At 41.9% G+C, this 23,398-nt stretch overlaps 1 protein-coding gene across 2 annotated transcripts in view; it reads left to right on the top strand.

Moving 5' to 3' along the window:
- Window positions 1-23,398, top strand: part of LOC122795917 (procathepsin L-like) — a 62,741-nt gene that overhangs the window by 35,400 nt on the left and 3,943 nt on the right. For both annotated transcript variants that reach the window (XM_044064396.1, XM_044064397.1), the window contains exons 3-6: window positions 8,383-8,505; window positions 8,590-8,748; window positions 9,732-9,956; window positions 10,954-11,122. In XM_044064396.1, the coding sequence (XP_043920331.1) occupies window positions 8,383-8,505; window positions 8,590-8,748; window positions 9,732-9,956; window positions 10,954-11,122 (676 nt within the window). The remainder of the gene's footprint in view (window positions 1-8,382; window positions 8,506-8,589; window positions 8,749-9,731; window positions 9,957-10,953; window positions 11,123-23,398) is intronic.

Raw genomic sequence — 23,398 nt, 5'->3', positions numbered from 1 at the left:
TCAGTAGTTAGCTTAAATTTTCTCTCTGCTCTTATTTAAGCCTTGCTTTGTGCAGTGCTGCTCTTTGCTCAGTTGCAGTTAGCAGTGTCCTGTATAGACACGAGCCTAGAAGCTCTGTTTTTCCTTAAACAGCTGTCAGTGGAACCCTTCCAAGATCTCTGCTGCTCTAGGAGCAACTTGGTTCTACACGGACTAGGAACTACCAGTACAGTCCTGTCAAATTAACCCAGTCCCTTCCCTAATAAAATGTATAGTAAGAGCCTGCTATCATGGATTGTGTAATATATACTGACAACCAGTTAGACCTGAAACAACTTGAGAGTTGTAGTTTCACTATGAAATTGGAGGCAGGACTCGTGCAAGGACAAATTGAATGCCAAACAGGCTGTGAGCATACACACTTTCCACATTAGAGGACCGTAGACATGCCTCCATATATGCAGAGATACTAAATAGTAACTTTCCACAAGATCAGTTAGATGCACAATGCAGAAAGTGTGCCAACAAAAGCATAACACCACACCACCTAATGTAGTGGTCATAGGTGACTCCATTGTGAGATGCATGGAAGTTCCCCTCGCCAATCTACATAAGGAGCAGGTTATGGTTAGCTGCTTGTCTGATGCCAGGATCTGTCAAGTCACTGAATCATAAGTACCAGTAACTGTCATAGTCCATGTAGGGATGAATGGAGACGTACCTCACTGGACTATATGAAGAGACCTGACTGAGCTCTCAGATTGTGTCAGGTAGGTATAATTCTATACTTGAGCAGCATTCATCCTTTTTTTAGCTACTGCTATCTTAAGTGGATCTGATATCCATTCGCCTGGGAGGACATGGTTGACTGACCACACTGTTCAGTGCAACTCTGAGATGCCCCGAGAATTTTTCCAAGACTCGCTAACCCTTTTGAGTACGTAACTACTGCTAAGCAGAGGTGTACACCAATGCCCTGTATAACCACTTGAGCAGTTGTATAGTATCTGCTGTACCTGAGATTAAAACCAGGTCTTGCAAACCAACAAAAAAAAATTGCTGGTCGACACCTAGTATAAACGGGCTATACAACAAGATTGAAACTAATGCTCAAGAACGAGATAACTGGCTCCTCCTGAGGAAGAAATCTTCTAGCTTAAGTCTGAGATCTCAAGTCCTCCAAATCTAATTATCTTGGGTTAGGGAGGCTACTTTTGCTTTATTCTCGAGACATTCTTTAACTACATCTGAAATCCTAGAAGGGAATACTAGCTATGCAGACTTGTCTTGTGTGTCACTTGACTACATTAAGTCAAAACCCAAAATGTTAGTTTGGATAAACTATTTAAACACAGTAATTAGGGCTGTCCACAGAGATACATGCGATATTAACCTAAGAAGTTTACTGTGCGGGTAAATACCACAAAATCACAGGGTAGTAAAGGAAGGGGAGAAATTGCCATCGTGGAAGTATTGAATAGAGGACTATAAAGCAGTTAAGAGGGAACACATTGACCTAGAGATGTGCACTGTTGCAGAGCAACTAAAAATTTTAGCACAGGCAGAAACATTGATGTGCAGATAAAAAGTACAAAGTAAGTAATTGATGAGCCAAAAAGTTAGAACGCAAAAGGAATTGAAATGCCACCAAAAATTTACATTTATGAAGATGTAGAACACAGATGCATGGTGCCTAATGGCCCAGATGCAGTACTTGTTGCCTGTATTAACATTTTACATTAAGCTTTAGCTGTGAATATTTATATGTGCACCACAAACTGACACCAGCCTGGTTACAAACAGGAAAAAACTATACTAAAGAGCGAACCTGCAAGCTCCCCTAAAAACTACAGACCAATAACTTGTCTTCTGATGACATAAACTATACACTGGAATTGATGCTGACTGTCTAGTAATTTTAGGTGGGAACTCGAGCATGGCAATGGAACAGAAAGGTATAATACAACGTTTTATGGAACAGTGTCATTTGGTAGTCATAACTGCCAGTACCCCATGTTCCTGGATAAAAGTGATAAATGTACAAGATGCACACGACAATGTTGACCTTACAGCAACCATGAAACTGAGGCAAACCACTTTGCGGCCATGATAAAGGATAAATTATTCCAGGGATGCAAATTGTAGGGGGGGGGATACTGTCACTGCTGCTATTTTGTCTTGCCCTTAACTCCTTAAGCTGTCTGCCTAACAGATTAGATCATGGCTACAGTCAGTTTCCTAGAAAACTGTAAAGACTTCTTATTTTTGTAGATGTAAAATGTATAGCTTGTCACATGAGGAACTAAAAGCACACTTGCAAATGGTCAAAAACCTTGTCGGCTAAGAATGTCATTTGGTGGTTTTTGGATGCATTGATTTCTAGGGAACAGAAGTATGCTGTAAACCAATTTGCTCTGCCTTAATCTGGCCCTAAAAGATAAGAAAAAAAAAATATATATATATACATATAATATGTATATATATGTATATATATATTATATGTATGTGTGTGTGTGTGTGTGTGTGTGTGTATATATATATATATATATATATATATATATATGTGTGTATGTTATAGATATATGTATGTATATATCTGTGTGTGTGTATATGTGTATATATATATATGTATATATATATATATATATATATATATATATATATATATATATATATATATATATGTGTGTGTATATACATACATATATACTATCTCTGGGACTGCATACATATCTGTCCTCACAAGACCAAATGTAAATAATTTGAAATATGAGAATAAATCCAAGATGACTTCAGCAGACTCGTATCGGCATCAAGCAGGAATGGAAATCTGAGCAGCAGTAGATGACAGGGAAAAAAAAATTAGGCAGAAACTGAATGTGCCATAACAAAGAATGAAGGATCTCCCGAGAAGGTAAGAAATATGAACTTGCATACCTATAGCTGCAAGTATAGGAAACTCTTGACCAACCTCATGTCGACCAGGATTGAACACTGGAGTGGTTAAGGAGAGATGAATTTAAACCAAAAGACAAAAGGTTCATATTGGTGGCTGAAGACAGTGGAAGAAATAGGTTTTACAAAGTCCATTGAACACGTGGGAGAGATTTTGTAAAACCAAACTGGAAACTTGTCTCGCGTCTTGCTGCTGGTTGTGAAGTATACTAATGGCAGAATCTGTATAATGTGGCAAAACTATTGCATTGTAGCTGGAAAACACTGGAAGCATGAGTCTTAGGACATTATAGAAAGTGGAGAGCTTGTATCACGTGGCATCACCCATTACCAGTACTTCAAAAAAAAATAGATGGCGGAAAGGCAGAAAACCAGAATAGTAGTCCACAAGACAAAAGTAGCATTGTTCATTGCAGTTGCTGGATGTAGCAATTTCTGTGTCTTGTGTACTGACAGTCATAAGTCATAATACAGGATTTGTGTACCGACAGTCATAATACAGGATTTGCAGGCAGAACGAAGGGTAAAAATGGGGGCAAATGTGGAAGGATAAACTGTTCTAATAGTAGTAGTCTCAAGTATATTATTTATTTATTTATTTATATATATATATATATATATATATATATATATATATATATATATATATATATATATATATATATATATATATATCAAGAGAATGAATTGCAGGAGGAGTCTTACTGGGCACATTGCAGGTGCTATGAAGAGGAATTTGAAAAAAATATGAATTTCATGAACTTGATTGGGAATGGACACCATTCTATTAGAAACCCAAAAGACTTTGAGAAGTTGGAGAGACCTTCTCAATGTCCTTAACTCTAACGAATCTGGACTGGGTTTGGTCCAAAGGTAGATCATGCCTGTTAAACATGGTTGACCGCTTGAGTCACCAAGGCTCTGGATGAGGGAAAGACCATGCATACTACCTGTCTTGATCTAGCCAAGTTATTTGACACAATTCCTCCACTTTGGTAATGTAGAGAAACTCTCCCAGTTGGAAATTTACCAGGCTTGCTGTTCGGAATCTTTCAAGTCCAAGCAAACTTGGAAGGCCAGTGGCTGACCCAGGCTGGCTGACAATTGCTCCCAGTTTGCAATAGAGTCCCCAACAATGTTAATGTACTGCGAATAGTGTTCACGCAGACAGATTGGTGCCAAAGCCACGGATTAAAGCTAAATGCAAAAATACATTATTCCCTTATGAGATGCTGTCTAATGTAGGCAGGGATGTCCGCTTTTCCAAAGTGTGTACCCAGTGGTACATGATTGGAGTACAAGTTGAGTAACCTGAACTTTGACCATGTGCCCACAGTAGTAAGTCAGTCCTATGTGGCACATCCTGTATGTAAAGGCCTTGCTTCTAGATTTAAGGATGATGTATTTCCATTATATTTGGCCCAGTAGAGTACAATGCTCCCTCTTGCATGCATCTCACCAGACACTTGCAGCAATTGGGAGAGACCAAGAAGTTAAAGTACTAGAAATGGACTGAAAGTGTTTGTAGTATTGTTTACTACAGGCTGCCAAAGGTGACCTATGCCTGGTTTACAGGGGGAGTCTGGTCCAGCCCTTATGGAAATGCTCCATATTTGTGAATCAGACTGCATGAGGATCACTCGCTTAATGTCCGATGCTAGGGTAAGATTCCTGAAGAGGTGTATCTCCCGAGATTGCAACTTTTAAGTTTCAGTTCATGTGAAACACCGCCCCTCCCTGACTCTCTTCAAATGCAGCCTAGATCAATGGATAGATAACTGTAAATTCACACTTGGGATGTCACCTATGTCCCTCTTGGATGGAGGAAGTAATGTTAACTACAGTAGACCCTCGCCTTTGCAAACTCTCTCCTCTACCAGCAATTGGGGCGGTTCTGGAGGAATATGGCTAGGCTTGTAAGGGCTTTCGGGCCAACCTATGAACCTCTTGAATAGCCCTCCAATAGGAGGTATATTAGATGACTGTGCTTTACTGTCTTAATGGCATAAAGAAACACCACCACTTGTGTCTAGTATGACTGGTTTAAAAAAGGTAATGCTTTCTGGGAAGGAGTGAAAACAAGATTACCAAGGCAGGCCCATCGGCTGCCATTCTGTGTGAAACTCAATTGTAAGAAGCAGTAGTGATTTTGAGACATTAAAATGGCTTGTAAAACCGAATGAAAACCCATTTTTTGATCCAATATGGGGTTTTCTTTTAAACCTGGCTTAAACAAATGCACTCCTCTTGGTTGCCCTCTGATGCAATTCTCTGACTTTTAAGGGCTTTAAAGGTTGGTAGTGTGGGTGGCTATTGGCAGGGCACAATGCTCTTCTAAACCTCATGGTGAAAGGAATTTAATGTAAAATGTCTTTGAACTAGTTTGTTCCAGATACCCAGCTCTCTGAGGGTGCCACACTTGTTACCTGCAGGGTTTATTCTAGCTGGAGGCTTGCTTTTTGTGCTACTCAGTGGAGCACTTTGGTCAGGTCTATGCTCTGACCCCAGGTGTACTCTCTATTATAGAAGGAGTGATTCTTTGCTGTTGCTATTCACTACAGTGCATTGCCCTTGGACTGAATCCTCCATGTATATCTCAGTTGCTAAAATTCCTTTTTGATCATGCTAGTTTGATTGGGGGGGTTGTGCTGTTTCACTTGGCACAGTTGCAAGTTTTGCTCACTTAAAATCCAGGCACATCATCTTGTTTGCAATTTCCCACATTGCACATCATAATGTTGGTTCAGATTGTAGAATTCCTTGGCCAACGTTGGCAGAGTTTCCTGCTTGCTATAAAGCTGATTTTAAGGTGGTCTTGCTCTTGGGCAGAGGAGCGACCAGTACTAGTCAGCCCAGCCCTAGCACAGCAGTTTTGCTTGGCAGCCCTTGGGAGACCAAGCTATATCCCACATTTTGAATGCCAGTACACCTAAAATATGTCTGTTACGTCAGCTGCACATTTTCAAAATGTGGAGCTGGGCTGAACAGTTAAACACCCATGTGCTGAGCTGGAGCTTTCTGCAGGAGCACACCTTAAGTGTCTATAGTCTTTTGTGTAAGGCTATAGCAAGTTCAGATTTCTGGAATAACAGCCAGTGGTTTAAATCTCAATAGTTAGTAGTACCACTACAGTCACCCAGTTTTAGTAGTATGGGAGCTGGTGTATTGATTGGCTAAGTAAGAACTTTACTCCTGACAAGTTCTCATTGGGTTACTTGTTAACCATCATAACCTGGGTGGTAGGGAGTGGGCCAGGTGTGAATGCAGTATGGCTGCATGGGCTCTCCCAGCTGGTTGTCATTTTGGTACACACCTAATGCTCTCTCTAGGTTCCACTCATATGGTGCACTAGAGCTGCCTTCCTTCCAGCTAGCTCCTGCAGGCAGTCTTGCCTGTGGTGTAGTCTGGTGTGGGAGGGCAGTCTTGCCCCAGAATTTTTGGGAGATGAGGATTTTGTGTGCAGTGTCAGTACATGCCTGGTATGTACAATTGCAGACAGCTCACTTGAGTGGTATGTAACTTGGAAAGCCTTTCTCTGTTAATGGCAGTGCGCAACTTTGTTTGCTTATTGCGTCTTGAATTACCAAAGAATCATGTGCCTGGCCTTTCAAGATCATTGAGTGGAGCCAGGAGGACTGCAGTATACATCTGACTCCTGGGCCATCAGTCTTACAGGGCTGTTGTAGCCAGTGCTAGTCTTGCAGTGACTTAGGCTTTACTAAGATGTTTTATAACTGTTTAGTCACAAGTATGCAGGGTTGCTATTTGCCAAATGTCTTTACTTGTTGGTCACTTCAACTTATGTTGAAAGACTGCCTTGTGGTGGAACATGGACCTTCTTGGATCTTTGAGATCACACTCTCCTAGCTCCTACCACTGAGCGGAAAAACTTATAGCATTTAAATGTGTGTTTTGTTGACTAACACCATAAGCAGCATTTGATTTCCTAATCAAAACTGATCTTTCTGCACAAGGCATGTGCACGCATTGTCCGAGGACTTTATGGATTTTGATTTGGGGGGGGGGTGTCTGTAAAAGCATTTACCCATTTTTCTCCATTTCTGACCTGATGTCTCTAGTCTGGTGTTCTGTTTATCTTGTATCCCTCAGATAGCATTTTACTTAATGCATACCCACTTCAACTGCTGCCCTTGGCACCAGCACTAAACTCTCCTATACTTGAATTCTATTGCTACTTAAATCTCTTGCTAATTTCTAACTCCCACTCCTGTTAATTCTAATAATGCTGACTTCATTGGCACTCCTCTCATCCTTTTACAATAGATATTTTAATGTCTTGGTACAGTTTGCTTAATTATAAATTCTGTTAATAGCTGACTTGTAATCTACTTGTATTGCTTTTTTGCGGTGGTGTAAACCCCAAGCTGAGTCTACATGTTAAATGTCCGTTTTGCCTTCATCAGTAAATACATTGTGACATTGCATGATTCGGTTGTCTTCCTGTGTTCACCTCACTTAACAGTCTTGTGCAGTAGAAATGAATGTTAAAAATATCAGATTTGAATCCATGGCCACAAGCTCTCTAGGAGATGGGAGTCTCATTCTCTTGTTGCTCTTATGTTCCACACTTTTACTCCAGAGAAATTTTAGTGAAAATGCATTTGGAGTTTGCTTTTTGGCACCTGTATCCATACACTGTGAATCCTGTAGATATTTAATAAGATTGCCAATGCTTCAGAGGCTGTGTAGTAAGCTTATGGTTTGGTTTGTCAATTCAACCTGAAATTGAAAAACTTCCTTTTTTGTAATTCATAATGCTTGAGGTTTTTAAATGAAGTGGAGGTATTTTACACTGTCGCTCCTCTTAGTTGCTACAGCAGGAAATATCCTACAGACCTAGTCCAATAGGTAATGATTTCAACTTTGTCAAAACCTTTATCGTTGACAAAGCAGTTAAATTCACACAGTGCCAGCAAAATTGACACAGCGCCAGCATTTTGTGTGTTTTCGGGGGGGGGCTTCAATTCCCCTGCTGTGGGGAAAGCTGCAAATTCGTGATCCTTACTGTACTGTGATCTCAGAATGGCTCTAACCAAATTATTCCCATATGGGTTTTGACATTTTTTTGACCAACTGGCATAGGACTCCATCATGTCTACCCTTGCTTTCCTCTCCCTCTTAAAATCTGATGGCTTATGTGGATGGATGGCTGGCCAAAAATACTTTCATATCACTATTAAATATTGTGGGGAGAGCAAGTAAAGACTGTAGAAGTGAGCAGTATGTCCACTATAATATAGGGACTATAGAACAGAAGTATTGGAGGAAGAGGGCACTTTTACCCAAAAAAAAAAAATGGTCATTATCATTTCCAGCAGTAAGGAGGGAAACCCTCAAAATGCAATGCAAAATGTGGTGATGTGCAAATTTGCTTGGCACAGGTACAGGCCCAAACTAAACTGCTTGTTTTTTTTTTTTTCTTCTCAGGGTGAAGAGGGATGGAGGCGAATGATATGGGAGAAGAACTTGAAGAAAATTGAACTGCATAATCTGGAATACTCTCTGGGAAAGCATACGTATAAACTTGGCATGAACCATTTTGGAGACATGGTTTGTATTGGATGTGTAGAAGTTTGCAATTGAATGGTACCATTTTAATGGGGTGGTAATTTACTTGTATGCATCGTCTTCTAGACCAATGAAGAGTTCAGACAGCTGATGAATGGATACAAGCACAGCAAGACTGCTGAGAAGAAGTTAAAGGGCTCATCCTTTTTGAAGCCCAGTTTTGTAAAGGTACCAGACCAGGTGGATTGGCGCACCAGAGGTTATGTAACTCCAGTGAAGGACCAGGTAGGTGATCTGGCTCACTTAACTGCACTTCCATTTATACAATATTGCCTTCTCCTTCCAACAGTGATAAGGTTAATCTTATTCTTAAAGCACCTTTTGCTAACAGTGTAGTACTCTTTGACCCCTTCCATATTAATCTCCTGTACTTCTCCAAGCTGTTAGAAAAAGTTCAGTCACGCGAGTAATATCCTGTTTCTATAAACATTCTGGTTCTGTTGGGAGTTTGTATGCAGCTGCTCAAAGTACAGTTTTTTGTGTTTACCACAGTAATGTAGCTTTTTTGTACTGTTACACACCCTGGAACACTGGGATTGAATAACTTTCATTTTTGCTGGCAAGCAAGTACAAGAAACATTAGTTTTGTTACTATAGAAATAAGTAGGGGGGATTTAGAGGGATGAAGTTATGAAGTCTTGAGTAAGAATGACAGTTAAATCTACTGCAGGAACTCTGTTACTGGAGATGAAGGTGTTGCTGTGTAGTAATAGTACCAACACATGCATTGTAGTTTAGCTAACGTACCAGACTGGTACTGGTAATTGTTGGAGCGGAGAGTTTATTTAAATAAAACTTGGTTTGCATTGGTGGCCGAAATGTAGGGGGGGATTTAGAGGGATGAAATTATGAAGTCTTGAGTAAGAATGACAGTTAAATCTACTGCAGGAACTCTGTTACTGGAGACGAAGGTGTTGCTGTGTAGTAATAGTACCAACACATGCATTGTAGTTTAGCTAACGTACCAGACTGGTACTGGTAATTGTTGGAGCGGAGAGTTTATTTAAATAAAACTTGGTCTGCATTGGTGGCCGAAATGTAAAGTAACCTGGTGTAAAAAGTGTGTGTTTTGGTGGGGGGGAAGCATGCCACTCCATTATGGAAGATGTTAACAGAGACATCATTTAGATTTCTTTTGTAAAGAAAAGACAAGTGAGTTTGGAGTTGTGTAACTTTTTTTTTTTTCTTTTTAATTTCCTTTAATTTAGGGCACATGTGGCTCCTGCTGGTCATTTAGCACTACTGGAGCCCTTGAAGGGCAGCATTTCAGAAAAACTGGTAAGCTGGTGTCGCTAAGTGAGCAGAACCTCATAGACTGCTCTCGGCCCCAGGGGAACTTGGGCTGTAATGGCGGTTTGATGGACCAGGCTTTCCAGTATGTGCAGGATAATGGTGGTATTGACTCTGAAGTGTCCTATCCATATATTGCTAAGGTAGGTAACTGAAAAGGTTGCTTTTACAAGTGCCATTCATGACGTGAATGTCGACTCCGTATACATAACCGGCACGCATGTGCACAATTTTGTGATTTTTGTTTTTATCTATAGCGGCATAGTTGTCTTCACTCTTGGTATTCAAACCAAGATGGAATTTAGGTGCCCATGCTATTAATGGGGGGGGGGGTTAACTCTTCCTTGGCAGTGTGTTCATTTTTCCAGTATGGACTTTAGAACTGTCTAATGTGGTGATGTGAATCAGTAGTACAGTTAAATCACAGGACAAGGCATACAGAAACAAGAATAAAAATCGCTTGGCTGTTGACGTTTGTGTGTGAACTTAAAAGTATGATTTCAGTAACTTTAGTGAGTTCAGATTAATTAGCCCACTGGCTGGCTGTATTTTCAATGACTTTATATTCAACCCACCTCTCCATTTTGTTTGACTTGATTTGAAAGTAATCAATAATTTTCTAGTGCTTTACTGCTTTACAGCTGACTGAAGAGGGTATTGAACAAAATGAAAGACCTGAAGTATGAAGCCTGCCTGGGGGGATGAGCTTACTGGTGTAAGGCCATAGAATATTGAATAGACTTGTTCTGCTTTGTTTTGTTGTGTACCCTTGCTGTGGCAACCTTGTAATGTAAGAAATGTTTGATTAATTTCCTGAACTAGGACTTGTATATTTGATTGTGTAGTGTATGTAGGAATACAAAATGGATCTGCTTTTAATCCTTGCATGCTTGCTTTCTGGCTTTTGGGGTAGTGTGCCATTTGTTTCTTACACAAAGAATAATATCATTACAGCTGTTGGAATGTGGCTGATGGTTTAATCATCTTCACTGCCCTCCTTTTCTCTGGCAAGATCTTTGCACTGACCTTTTGGTATGATATGCAAGGACTTTCTCGGTATAAATGAAATCTTGGGCATATATGCAGCGTAAAAGTATTTTTAGGGTATTAACTTTTTGTATAACTTTGTGTGTCCTCTAGGATAACCAGCCATGCCAGTATGATCCTCAGTACAACTCTGCAAATGACACTGGATTTGTGGATGTTACTTCTGGTGATGAAGAAGCTCTTAAGACTGCTCTTGCAACAGTGGGTCCAGTTTCTGTAGCTATTGATGCAGGACATGAATCCTTCCAGTTTTATGAATCAGGCAAGTGCTTAAGTGGGACCAACCAGTTTTGAAAAACTTTGGTTGAACTAGCGGTAAAAGGGGAAGAGGTAATTTTGATCTATAGAAAAATACATGAGAGCACAGTAAGTTGTGTCTGCATTGTATTTTGCATCTTGCTGTTTATCTTAAGAGGGTCCTTGACTAATTCGCTCCTTGAGCAGGTATGCTGACAGTGTGCAGTGCTATGCACAAGTGTTTCTGTGCTGGTGAGTTGGATGAATTTAAATGGAACATGACACTTGTAAAGTCTGTCTGCTGACCTCTTCTGTAGATGTTTGGGCTAGCAGAGTTCTGCCTTCAAAGATCTATCCTTTTATCTTTGTTTTGTTGGATCTCTTAGCAAGTCCAGTGGTGGAAGCCCTTGTGTACTTGATGGGGAAGGTGGTGTGGGTCTGTATGCTGAAGCTGTTGGCCTAGGCAACACTGAAGGTTAAAACAAAAGGTAGGACTGAAGTTCTAACGGGTGAAGTGAATTACATTGTGTATTTATTTATTTTGTAATTCACTTCACCTGTTGGATCTGATGAAGTCTCATTCTATGGTCGAGTTGAAAGTTCTGAAGTAGTCATGTCAAAGTAAACTTTACTGTCCTATGGATCAACAGAGGGAAAGTATGCATCACTGCATGAAAGTTTGATACTCTGGCTCGTACCATGACATTTTTAAAGAATAGATTAAATTGATGAAATTAAATTAAAGATACAAAAATTAAAAAAATTCGAAGGCTGCATTTGCACATGTCCTTTAGGGATTGAAGGTTGGAGACTTTTTTTTTTTTTTTTTTATGACTTACAATTTCCGTATTGGACAGCTGCTTGTCAGTACGCACTCAGTCGTGGCCCGGACCTGTGGGAGAGATTAGCTCTAAGAAGTCTAAAGAAGTGGAGCTGTTGGGCTAAGGTTAGAAGTGTATGGCCTAACTTGGGTCTTGTAAGATATGTACCCCTAAGAATTTGGTGCTGTTTACTCTCTCCACTACAGCACCATTGGTGGGGTTGCTTGGCTTTTTCTTGCTAAAATTGATTTCTGTTTTTTCCCCAAATTTTAGTGCCAAGTTGTCAGTGCACCATTGAATGAATTGGTTCACTTCCTCCCTATAGGCCCCTCATTATTATTGATGCTGATTTACTGTGGTGTCCTCCGCAAATTTGTTTCTGTTTTGAGGCATAGCTGTGCTGTCATGTTAGAACTGTGAAAAGAGGACAGAGTATGCAGCCTTGTGGCACCCAGGTGTTTAGGGGGATCAATCTTCCAGCTCTATTTGTAGCCTCTTGAGGAGACAGTTGCTTGTGTTTTCTATGCTTAGTTTACTCTGCTTAGACAGCAGTTGTGGAATAACAGTGTTGGAGGCAGAGCTGAAGTCTGAAATGCATATGCAATGGTCCTTATTTTCCAGATGGTCCAAGGTGTGATTAAGTGTCAAGGCTATGGTGTCAGCAGTGGAACGAGTTGGCCTGTGCAAATTGTAATGTAGGTAGGCAGGATGTTATACTTCGACCATTTTTTTTTTCCCGAACACTTGGTAGTGATTTTTTAATGATGCTGGAGATGGTGTATTGGGCAGTGGGATGATGTCTGTGGTCTTAAAAGCATTTGGCCACTTTGCATGGATGAGACCTACGTAGGTTCTTGCATACTTCTAGGTTGAGGTATAGCGATGTAGCATCTTTGTGGGTAGGCTCTCTGAGGTTCTGTTAGATTCCTTGAATCTGCTGATGTAGAGGTTGACCCAGATTTAAAAAAAAAATGCTATTCTCCTCATGTGGATAGTGGCTTATTGTCTGTTTTGGATCCCTCTCCACAGCTGCCTGGGATCATGCTGGTCTGTAGGCCTGTTTTTTTTTTTTTTTTTTTTTTTTTTTTTTGGGGGGGGTGTTTGTCTCAAGCCTTAAAGGCATCATTACATGCTCTCAGTAATTGGTGTACCTCACTGGTGAGCCAAGGTTTTTTGTTGGCTCTGTTGGTTGTGTCCTTCAGGATAGCGACAGTCTCAATACATTTTGTGATTTATCCCACAACAGCTTCAGTGTACTCGTCCAAATGTAATGTATTGATTTTTGTGGTGGTAGCCTCAAGTATATTCAAAGCAGCCTTTTTGATGAGTATACTCTATGGTGTTTTCACCTCCTTTTAGAGAAGTTTAACTATTGTTGGCAATTTGGTAGCACAGTCTTCTGTTTGGCCTGATTTTATTCCCAGCTAAAATGTCGACACTCTGGGTTATTGTTTTGCAGATCACAGGCTGGCTGGTACAGGCGGGTGAGTGCTTCACTGGTGTTTGCACTTGGAGGCATATAAACTGTAGTTATAAAATTCCCTAGGCATATAAACTGTAGTTATAAAATTCCCTAGGCAAGTAGAGTGGATGACATTTAATTGTAAGGTGTTTGGTGTCAGCTGATCAATAGCTAGTAAATGACTACATTGTTACACCAGCTGTTTATGTATATGCAGACTCCCCCCACCTTTTATTTTGCCATTGAGCCTGTAACCTGTCTGCTCTGAATAAGGAATTTCTGTTCCAGTAGCTTGGTCAGAGTTTAGTCTACTCTTAAAGTCTCTGAATGTAATAAAGCTGTTAATGTTGTGTTGTGTCCAGCCTGATAAAGCCCATTTTGTTATCCAGAGATCTTGCATTAGCCAGCAACATAGAAGGAATTGCAGGCTTGAGTGGCTCTTCTTAATCTGATGCTGATGCCAGCTGTGTTGCCCCTTTTCCGAAGTCTCATCTCTTATGCTTTCTACTGTGATTTTTGTTTTAAGAGAACAGCTACAGCAGTCTGGATGAATCTTTAGCAATATTCCCAATTAGTTTAGGTCCCACTGGGCCTGCAGATGTCCACTGTACAAACCGCTTGCATGGCGAGCTAGATTCCAGAAGATTCAGCAGAGCAAAACTACCATAACTCCTTCCCACATTCAAAAATTCAGTAAGTCCAGGTAAATCACTGCAGAAAATGAGCTCAAGTAAGTAGTGCATTTGCAAGCCAGAGTAGCCACATCCATGCAGGGTGCTGCCATTTTTAAAGATTATTCTTGTTTCTTGATTGGTACTACTGTGTGGTTTTTGGTCCCACCTTTTGTTATAAAGTCTTTTTAAATCAACACCCTCTGGATGGGTCTTGTCTCTGAATTTTTTGGGCATCCTCTTCCATGGAGGAAGAAATAGGTCCTTTGAGGGAATAGGACTGATGGTGATCTGGGAATAGGTTTGTATGTCATTCTATGTTCTCTCTGCCCAGGTTTGGTTATAAAGAACCTCCCTGTGGAGGGTAAGACACTAATTAGCATTAAGGCCTGTTTTGTGTAGCCCAGTCCCTGTTAGCCCAGACAGTTTGGCATGCACGTGCAAAACTTGGGAAGAATTTGCTACTCTGCCTTTAAGGGACTTCACAGTAAATTTGGTAGAACTGTTGCACTTAACTAAGCTGAACCCAACCACTGGGGAAAGTAGCGTAGCTGTTTTTAAAACAATTTCTGCACATCTAATTTCTTCCCAAAGGACTTTAAAAATAAATAAAATAAAAAAAAAAAAAACCTGAATTTTTAAAAGCTTCTGGAAGATCGGAGAAACCAAGTGGGATGCTGTTTAGCAAGGTTGACACTTGTGGCTCTTGGTGTAGTCTTGGCAGTTATGGCTTCTGTACAGAATGGTGTTCTCGGGTAACTCCATTCCTAATGAGCAATTACGATGGTAAAAGTGGGGAGTTTGGTCTGTGGGCAGTCCTGCATTTTTTGTGATTTGTCTAGGGTCTGCTTCTGCTTGGAGTTCAGCAATAGTGGTGACATAGCCCTTAAAGTGTTTACACCCTTGGTCTCTAGTGCATACATCCTACAGTGTTGACGACTTAAAGCATTTATATTCATTGCCAAAAGTGGTCTTGACAAAGGAAGTAACCAGACTAGCAATGTGTGATTACTAGCATAGTTATTGTAAAATGTACAGTTATTTGATCAACCATGTTGACAAAATGAGCTTTGTCGCATCCAGTACTCTGATTCAGAAGATTAAACCTTAACAAACATATCTTGTTGCCTACTTTAACAGGAAAGGATCCAACAGGAGTTAATGTGCTTCAGAGCCCAAAAGATTTTGGGTTTGGAGGGAAAAGTTCTGAATTTAAGGTAGTGTGGTTTATTTTGGGACCATCTTGTTTTTTCTCACCAGTAGGAGGTGGGATCTGAAAATTGCTGACTCTCTCACTCGCAGCTCTGAGGGGGAGAGGTACTGTCCTTTTTATTAGTTGCACTGACCTATCTTTAGAGTGTATAACCCTTGGGTGTGCTAGTCTTACACTGCTCTTGGTAAGTCAGAATCAAGTTTTTTCTTTTCTTTTTTTTTTTTTTGGTTCAAAGGAACTGAAACCAGTTTGGATGTCCAAAAGCCAGAACAGTTGACTGATGCCATCCATGATTGGACAACTCTGAGATGCAAGGGGTGGCCCAGGCTGAACAGCCTGACAGATTGTGAACAACACTTTGTAAAGGGGGTGGGGATTGCAGCTTGATCCAGTACACCCCCCCCCAGTGGGTCAAGCCCCCCCCCCCAGTGGGTCAAGGGGGGGAGGTATGGTTTGATTAGATGCTGTAAAGTTCAAGTTTGTGTGACACAACTTGAACTGGTCTATAAAGTTGCTGCTGTGTTTACTCTTGAATCTAGAAGATGGGCTTTACCCTTCTAATGCCCTTATTAGCATACACATTGCCCTAAAAGTCTTCATAAGCATAGATCCCAAAACAGAGTTTTAAAATTTCTGAATTCTTGGATATACTGCTGAGCCATTTGATATGCAGACACTACAGTTGCCAACTGGCTTTATCACCTGTTGAGATCCCAGAGTCTGTGTCCCTTGTACTAAAGCTTGTCTCGTGGCTGGTTTAAGCTTTCATTTCTCTTTGCAGGTGGGTGCATGTCTTAAACGAAGTGGTTGCTGTGCCCCCCCCCCCCCCCAAATGGATTTGGCTGCCCCTGCAACTCTTTGGCAAGTATCTGCATTTAATTTGAAAACTACTGACTAAATATTAAGCAGGGTCTAATTTTTGTTATAGAAATGGCAGGTGTCTGTGCAGAATATTTGGAGACTGATTTCTCACAACTAAGCTTTTGTCTACTTCTGTACCCCTAGACAAGCCAGTTAACAAGTATGTTCTATATGGAGCTAAACTGATGTCCACTTTATCCTGTAGCAGTACATGTTCACAAGGAAATAGCCCTGTCTTCAGCTTTTTCCTGTGAATTTTGTAGCGGCACAATGCAGTCCAGTTATGTAATCCATCTGGGGTGGATTTATTGCAGTATTCAAACTACCTGCTTGTACGCAGGACTAAATCCTGTTGATACATGTACATTTTCATTTCTGTCTCTAAAAGCATTCACACAACTGGGGTCGATGGCATGTCTTAAGTAGAGAATTTCTTCCCCTTTGGAGGAATATGTGGACACTTTTTTTTGGGGAAAAAAAAAAAAAAAAAACTTTTTTGTGCTTGTAATTGGAGTAAGAAGGACAGAGAATTTTGTAAGCAAACTTTCTAGAAACAGTTTGCCTGTATTCAGCATCCTGGTGACGCAAGTTCCACAAGACCCTTTTCTCCACTATAGTACAGTATCTGTGGTGGTAAAGTTGAAATTTTGGCAGGAGGTACGAGAATGGACACAGATAAGATAGAAATTCTGTGACTATCCTGTGACCATTAAAACCCTCTGCAGGAATCATGGTAACCCCTCATAATCGATGTAATTAGCTGTTGCAGCCTGCTGTCTGTGGCATTTCTGTGCAACTGGCTTTTCTGTGCACCATGATGTCCTTCAAGGATGCATCTGCAGTCCTTACAAATGGGTTGTCCTGTCGTCAGGCAGCCCTTCGGTCGGCCGGATTCCAAAGTCCGAGTCTGGCGTCGGCTGGTGTCGCACTTCACCCGACGTCACAGCTGCAGTTATTCGGGTATAAAGGCATCAGCCGACGCCATTTTCCTCAGTCTTTCTTGCCGCGAACAGCTTCTGCTTCGGGCGCCACGCAAGTGCCGGTCGGTCAGAACCAGAGATTACTTCCGAAGACTTCCAAAAAGCTAAGTACCCCGTTGGGGACTCTTTCTTGCCTCAGCCGATGTCAGAAAAAGTGAATAACTGTTTAACTTGTGGGAAACAAATACCTCATAAAGATTTCCACTCTTACTGCTTACCTTGTTTAGGCCCAGACCACGACGTAGCAGCTTGTCTAGCCTGTGCTTCTTTTAACCGACGGACACTTAGACGTCGGTCGGAATTTGCTGAGGAGTTTTTCGGCTCCGATTTTGCTTACATTATGCCGTCGGATCCTCCGACTACGCAAATATCAAAAAAGCGCAAGGAAAAGGACCGACACTCGCGGTCCACTGCGAGTGTCTCTGTTTCGGCTGAAACCGAGCAAGCGGTTCTTCCTTCAGCCGAAAACTTGCCTCCTACCGAGGCCTCTTCCAATCTCGTGGAATCTGCTTCTGATTTACCTTCTGCTCTGGCAGTTTCTCAGGAATTATCTGACACTATCCCCTTGGATATCTCCACCCCTGCACGTGGAGCTGCTAGGCCACCTGCATCCATGTCCATTAAGGCTTTTGCCAGGGCTGAAGCAGCTAAAACTACTAAATCTGTGCCTGCTAAGACCCCCTCTCTCACAGGCCTAGCTCTAGTTCACAAATGCTTAGTCTAGCAGAGGATCTCATTTCTTTAATCCGGGGATCCCAATCTCACACAGACGGGGCCTCTCACCCACCTCCAAGCAGAGCCCCCTGAACCAGTTTCTACAGATGAACCAGTTTCTACAGATGATTCCTCTGATTCAGATAATACTAACCCTCCAGAGGCTTCTTTCTCCCCTTATGAAGACTCTGATGCTGAAGAGTCCATCCCTTCTGCCTCTCCGCCTGAGGAATTTTCCTTTGGGGAAACCTTGCATGCTATGAGGGAACAATTTCAGTGGCAGGGCCAGGATTTCTCAGACTCTAGGAAGAGGCTTAGAACCTATTTCTGCATTTACCACAACATAGGCCTTTAGCCATTCCTCCAGTTCTCTCTGTTGTTGATGATGCATTTAATGATGCTTGTACTGCTCCTGATTCACTTCCACCGGCCCCTGCTAAGCCCGATAGGTACTACAGGGTTCCGGATATTCATCACCATTTGTATAAGGCTCCTTTTGCAGATCCCGAGACTATCTCCCAGGGTCCTAAGGCTGTAGCAGCTACCTCTGCCAAAAACCCCCTCCCCTCTGAAAGGGAATCCAGGTCCTTAGAGAGATGGGGTAAAAAAGTTTACACTTCTGCAACTCTTTCAGCTAGAGCATTGAACTGTCAATTCCACATGATCCAGTATCAAGAATTTATGCTAGACCAGTTAACCAAAAAGTTGTCCTCAGATGAACCATTAGACAAAAAATCTGTTCAGGAAATGGTACATAACATTCAGCAGGTCAGTAACCATTCCTTAAAATGCGGCTATGATGCACTGGAAGCTTCCTTCAGATCAGCCATGACTGGCACAGTTATCAGAAGGCATGCATGGTTAAAAGAGCAGGCCTTACCAGACCATGTGAAATCCAAATTACTAGATGCTCCCATGGACAAGATCAATTTGTTTGGCTCTCCTGCACAACAGGTGCTGAAGAAGATGGAAGAGAAGGCCAAATCTGCCCAAACAGTGAAAGATTTCTTACAGGTCCAACCTCCAAGGTTTAGCAGGAATTGGCCCTCCAAGAATTGGTCCTTTCCAGACTCCTCCAGAGCCCAGAGAGGCAGGAATAGGCGTTCAAGAGGCCGAAGTCAATCCAGAGGTGCCTACACGGGACGCCAGTGGCAGGGTAACAACCAGCGAGGTGCAGCCACGGACACAGCCACCACCACTACTACAGGACAATCACAGTGACTTGGCTCTAGCACCGCCTACCAGGGAACAACTAAAAGCACCCTTGGGTGGGAAGCTAGCTTTATTTTCAGTAAACTGGCATTACATCACAAGAGACAAGTGGATTTTGCAGACAATAGACCAAGGTTACAGGTTTCACTTCCATACTCTACCAGGGAAGAGAGGAATGCCAAACCTACCTCCAAATCAAAAGGCAGAAGCTCTAAAACAAATCTCAATTATTAAAAATGAGAGCTGTGGAAAAGGTACCATCTATGGAGCAAGGACAGGGATTTTACTCCAGACTCTTCCTGGTACCAAGAAAAGAAAGCAAATGGAGACCTATTCTCGACCTGTCCGCTTTAAACACATTCATCATTGTTCCAAAATTCAAAATGCTGACCCTACAGCAGCTTCTTCCCATGCTGGGCAAGGAGTCTTGGCTGGTAACTCTAGATCTCAAGGAGGCATACCTGCACGTCCCCATACGACCAAATTGCAGAAGATACCTCAGATTTCTTGCAGGATCAGAGCATTATCAATTCTCAGCATTGCCCTTTGGCTTATCTACTGCGCCCAGAGTGTTCACGAAATGCCTGGCATCAGTAATTGCTCATTGCAGGCTCCAGGGAATCCAAATCTACCCTTACCTGGACGACTGCCTGATACAAGCGGACATCAAAATCAAGTTAGCAGAAGACTTGACAAGGGTCATTTATCTACTACAAGCCCTGGGATACACAGTCAATATAAACAAGTCAAGGCTGATACCATCCCAAAGGATAACCTTCTTGGGTGCAGTGCTGGACACATCGAAGCAAATGGCATTCCTAACGGTAGAAAAACAGGAGCAACTCCCTCTATACTTCTTGGCATTAACAAAGCAGAACCATCTAACAGCAAGAAAAGTCCTGCAAGCCTTGGGTTTCATGGCATCCTGCATAATATTGGTTCCACATGCCAGACTGCATATGAGAAAGTTACAGTGGTACCTCAGGAATTTATGGTCTCAGCACAAGCACAGCCTAGAAACCCAAATTCCAATAATTCCATGCCTGAAGCAAGAATTCCAATGGTGGGCTCAGGCCTGTCAATCAAACAAAGGATTGCCCTTCCACAACACTCAACCAAGCCAAACCATTACCACGGACGCCTCAGACCTCGGTTGGGGGGCCCACATGCTGGACAAGTGCATACAAGGCTTATGGACTCAAGACCAGCTGCACCTACACATAAATCAAAAGGAAATGCTGGCAGTAAAACTGGCAATTCAGACATTCAGACCATTTTTTCGACAAGGTCAACTGTTGATAAGGACAGACAACACCACAGTTATGTGGTACATCAACAAACAGGGAGGCACACATTCGTACCCTCTATGCCGGATGGCAATGGATCTCTGGAATGTGGCCCTGAGTTACAACGTTCAGTTACAAGCAATTTTTGTACCGGGAAAAGAAAACATTCTAGCAGACATACTAAGCAGGACTACCACGGATGCCCACGAATGGATGCTGCATCCGGACATCTTCAAAACCATTACAAGAAAATGGGGACTCCCTCAAATAGACTTATTTGCATCCCCACGCAATCACAAAGAAAATGGGGACTCCCTCAAATAGACTTATTTGCATCCCCACGCAATCACCAACTAAAGCAATTCTGCACAAGGACGTACCACCCACTTGCTTGGAAGGTGGACTCCCTATCTTTCAGTTGGAAAAACCTGACAGCATATGCATTCCCACCACTACCTTTGATGCACAAGGTGCTATTGAAGATCAAAGAGGACCATCCAAGGATCATCCTGATTAGCTCCAGACTGACCAAGACAACATTGGTACCCATTACTGAGGAGGTACCCATTACTGAGGAGCATGTCTCGGGAACAAATATGGCACCTACCCCTTGTTCCCTTGCTGTTAACACAGGAACAACTACAACACCCTGCATCCAAACCTGAAAACACTGCAGCTAACTGCCTGGAACATTGCATAAGAACAAATAACCCAAATTTATCCCAAAGGGTAAAAGACATTATCTTGGAGTCTCGCAGACCCTCAACAAGGAAAAATTATTCAGCAAAATGGAAAATATATTCCATTTGGAGTACTGAAAAAGGAGAGAATGTGTCACTGGTAAACATAGCCAACATCCTGGAATACTTGGCAGAGCTCTTCCACAAAGGTTTGTCCTATTCTTCCATTAAGATTCATGCATCGGCTATTTCAGCAGAATACGACTTGGATCCTCCAGTCTTCTCACATCCTCTGCTCAGGCAGTTTGAGAGGAATTAAAAATGTAAAACCTCCTATGAAGCCACCATTGCCAGCATGGGACTTGAACTTTGTACTAGAAAAATTGACACTCCCTCCATTTGAACCAGCAGCAACAGCAGATTTACAATACTTATCATGGAAAACTGCTTTCCTAGAAAACTGCTTTCCTACTGGAAATCACTTCAGCAAGAAGGGTATCTGAGCTACAGGCATTAATGGCAGTACAGCCCTTCCTGATCTTCCATCAAGATAGTGTCCATGAGAACAAATCCTACTTTTATGCCTAAGGTGGTCTCCAAAGTATCTTTGAATCAGGCTATCCACCTACCTACATTCTTCCCCAACCCACAGAACAGGGGAGAAAGACTGCTGCATACCTTGGATGTGCATAGACAATTACGCTACTACCTGGACAGAACTAAGAGCAATAGAAAAACTGACCAGCTACTGGTAGCATATGCAACAGGAATGGAAGGAAAAGCAATTTCAAAACAGACAATCTCTAAGTGGATAGGAAATTGCATTAGATTTTGTTACTCCTACCATGGGAAGAAAACTCCAGAAAACATCAGGCCTCACTCTACAAGGGCTACAGCCACTACCACAGCTTTTCTTCGAGGAGTGGCTACCAAAGACATTTTAGAGGCTGCTACTTGGAGCTCCGTGCATACATTTTGCCAAGCATTATAATTTACCTTTATACTCTAGATCCCGAGCAGGTTTTGCCACTGCTGTTTTGCAAGGGATCCTAACTACACCATAATTTCATTTCTCCTCCTCCCCCAGTTTGGCTATGGTATTCTACCCATTTGTAAGGACTGCAGATGCATCCTTGAAGGACATAGTACAGTTTTGTACCTACCATAAATGTAGATGTCCGATAGGAATGCATCTGCAGTCAGGATTACCCACCCTCCTTCCCCTCTGTGGTACTCCTAGGGTATTTGCCCATCTTGTAGCTAGCTGGGGGAATCTATTATGGTGTATTTGTTTGTATATACATGTACATACATGCTTATTTTTGAATTTGCTCTCTACTATTTGGAATCATTTGCATTTAGCCTTCCTAGAGGGCACCTGGCATCTGGGGCAAGAAACACTGAGGAAAATGGCGTCGGCTGATGCCTTTATACCCGAATAACTGCAGCTGTGACGTCGGGTGAAGTGCGACAACAGCCGAGGCCAGACCCAGACTTTGGAATCCGGCCGACCGAAGGGCTGCCTGACGACAGGACAACCCATTTGTAAGGACTGCAGATGCATTCCTATCGGACATCTACATTTATGGTAGGTACAAAACTGTACTTTTTCTTCCTTGCTATTTTAAGGTCTCAACTCGTGCTTTTTCTAGCCCTTTTCTCCTAATGTGATTATAAACCTAGGACTTTGTCACAGCTCCCACTCTATAGTACCAGTTAAAAGTTGAGCTGAGGCTGGAATTCTGGGAGTCTGGTACTGTGGACTGAGAAAATAGAAGCAAGAGTCCTTGCAACTTTTGGGTGAATTCTATGCAGCTAACAAGTGGTTAAAGTAAAGGAAGCAGGCTGGCTGTAAGAAGGCTTATGAAAACCAGTAGCAATACTTTGTATTGCAAGTTGAACAAGTAAGATATTGGTGAGTGGCCCTAAAGCATATTGTGGCCTTTCGGTGGCCCTAAAGAAGCATATTGTGGCAAGGAAAGGCAACGGCTTTGCTAACAAAATCTGTTTTGACAACTTGGCAAAAAAATAATGCGGTCATGTCAATTGGTAAGCCCCTACTGACTTGTGTTCACACTTAATCTGAGGGTGTGAGTAACTTTAGCCCATATTGTAATCTCACATTATAGCCAAGAACTGATGATTCATTATTTTAACCTCTTGGTAGTGAAATATAATTAGCTTTTGGTATTAATAGGTGTGATTTTTATAGTGTATGTGGGCATGAAGGTAATTACTACTGCTTTGAATACTACATTGAAAGCTTCCTGGCTTGGTTCATTTGCCCTTCACACAGATTTCAGCACATATGTCCTGTTTTTCTAACTTGTATTTAACCACTGTTGCTCTTACACTGTCAAAACCTGCCTTGCAGGCCTTAGCTGAGGTGGGTGGTAGAGCC

This window comes from Protopterus annectens, chromosome 2.part2 (assembly GCF_019279795.1).
Source record: "Protopterus annectens isolate FY-2018-M chromosome 2.part2, PAN1.0, whole genome shotgun sequence".
NCBI classification, from domain to species: domain Eukaryota; kingdom Metazoa; phylum Chordata; order Ceratodontiformes; family Protopteridae; genus Protopterus; species Protopterus annectens.
The sequence above is the reverse complement of the archived record's forward strand: the minus strand, read 5'-3'. Positions and strand labels throughout refer to the sequence as shown.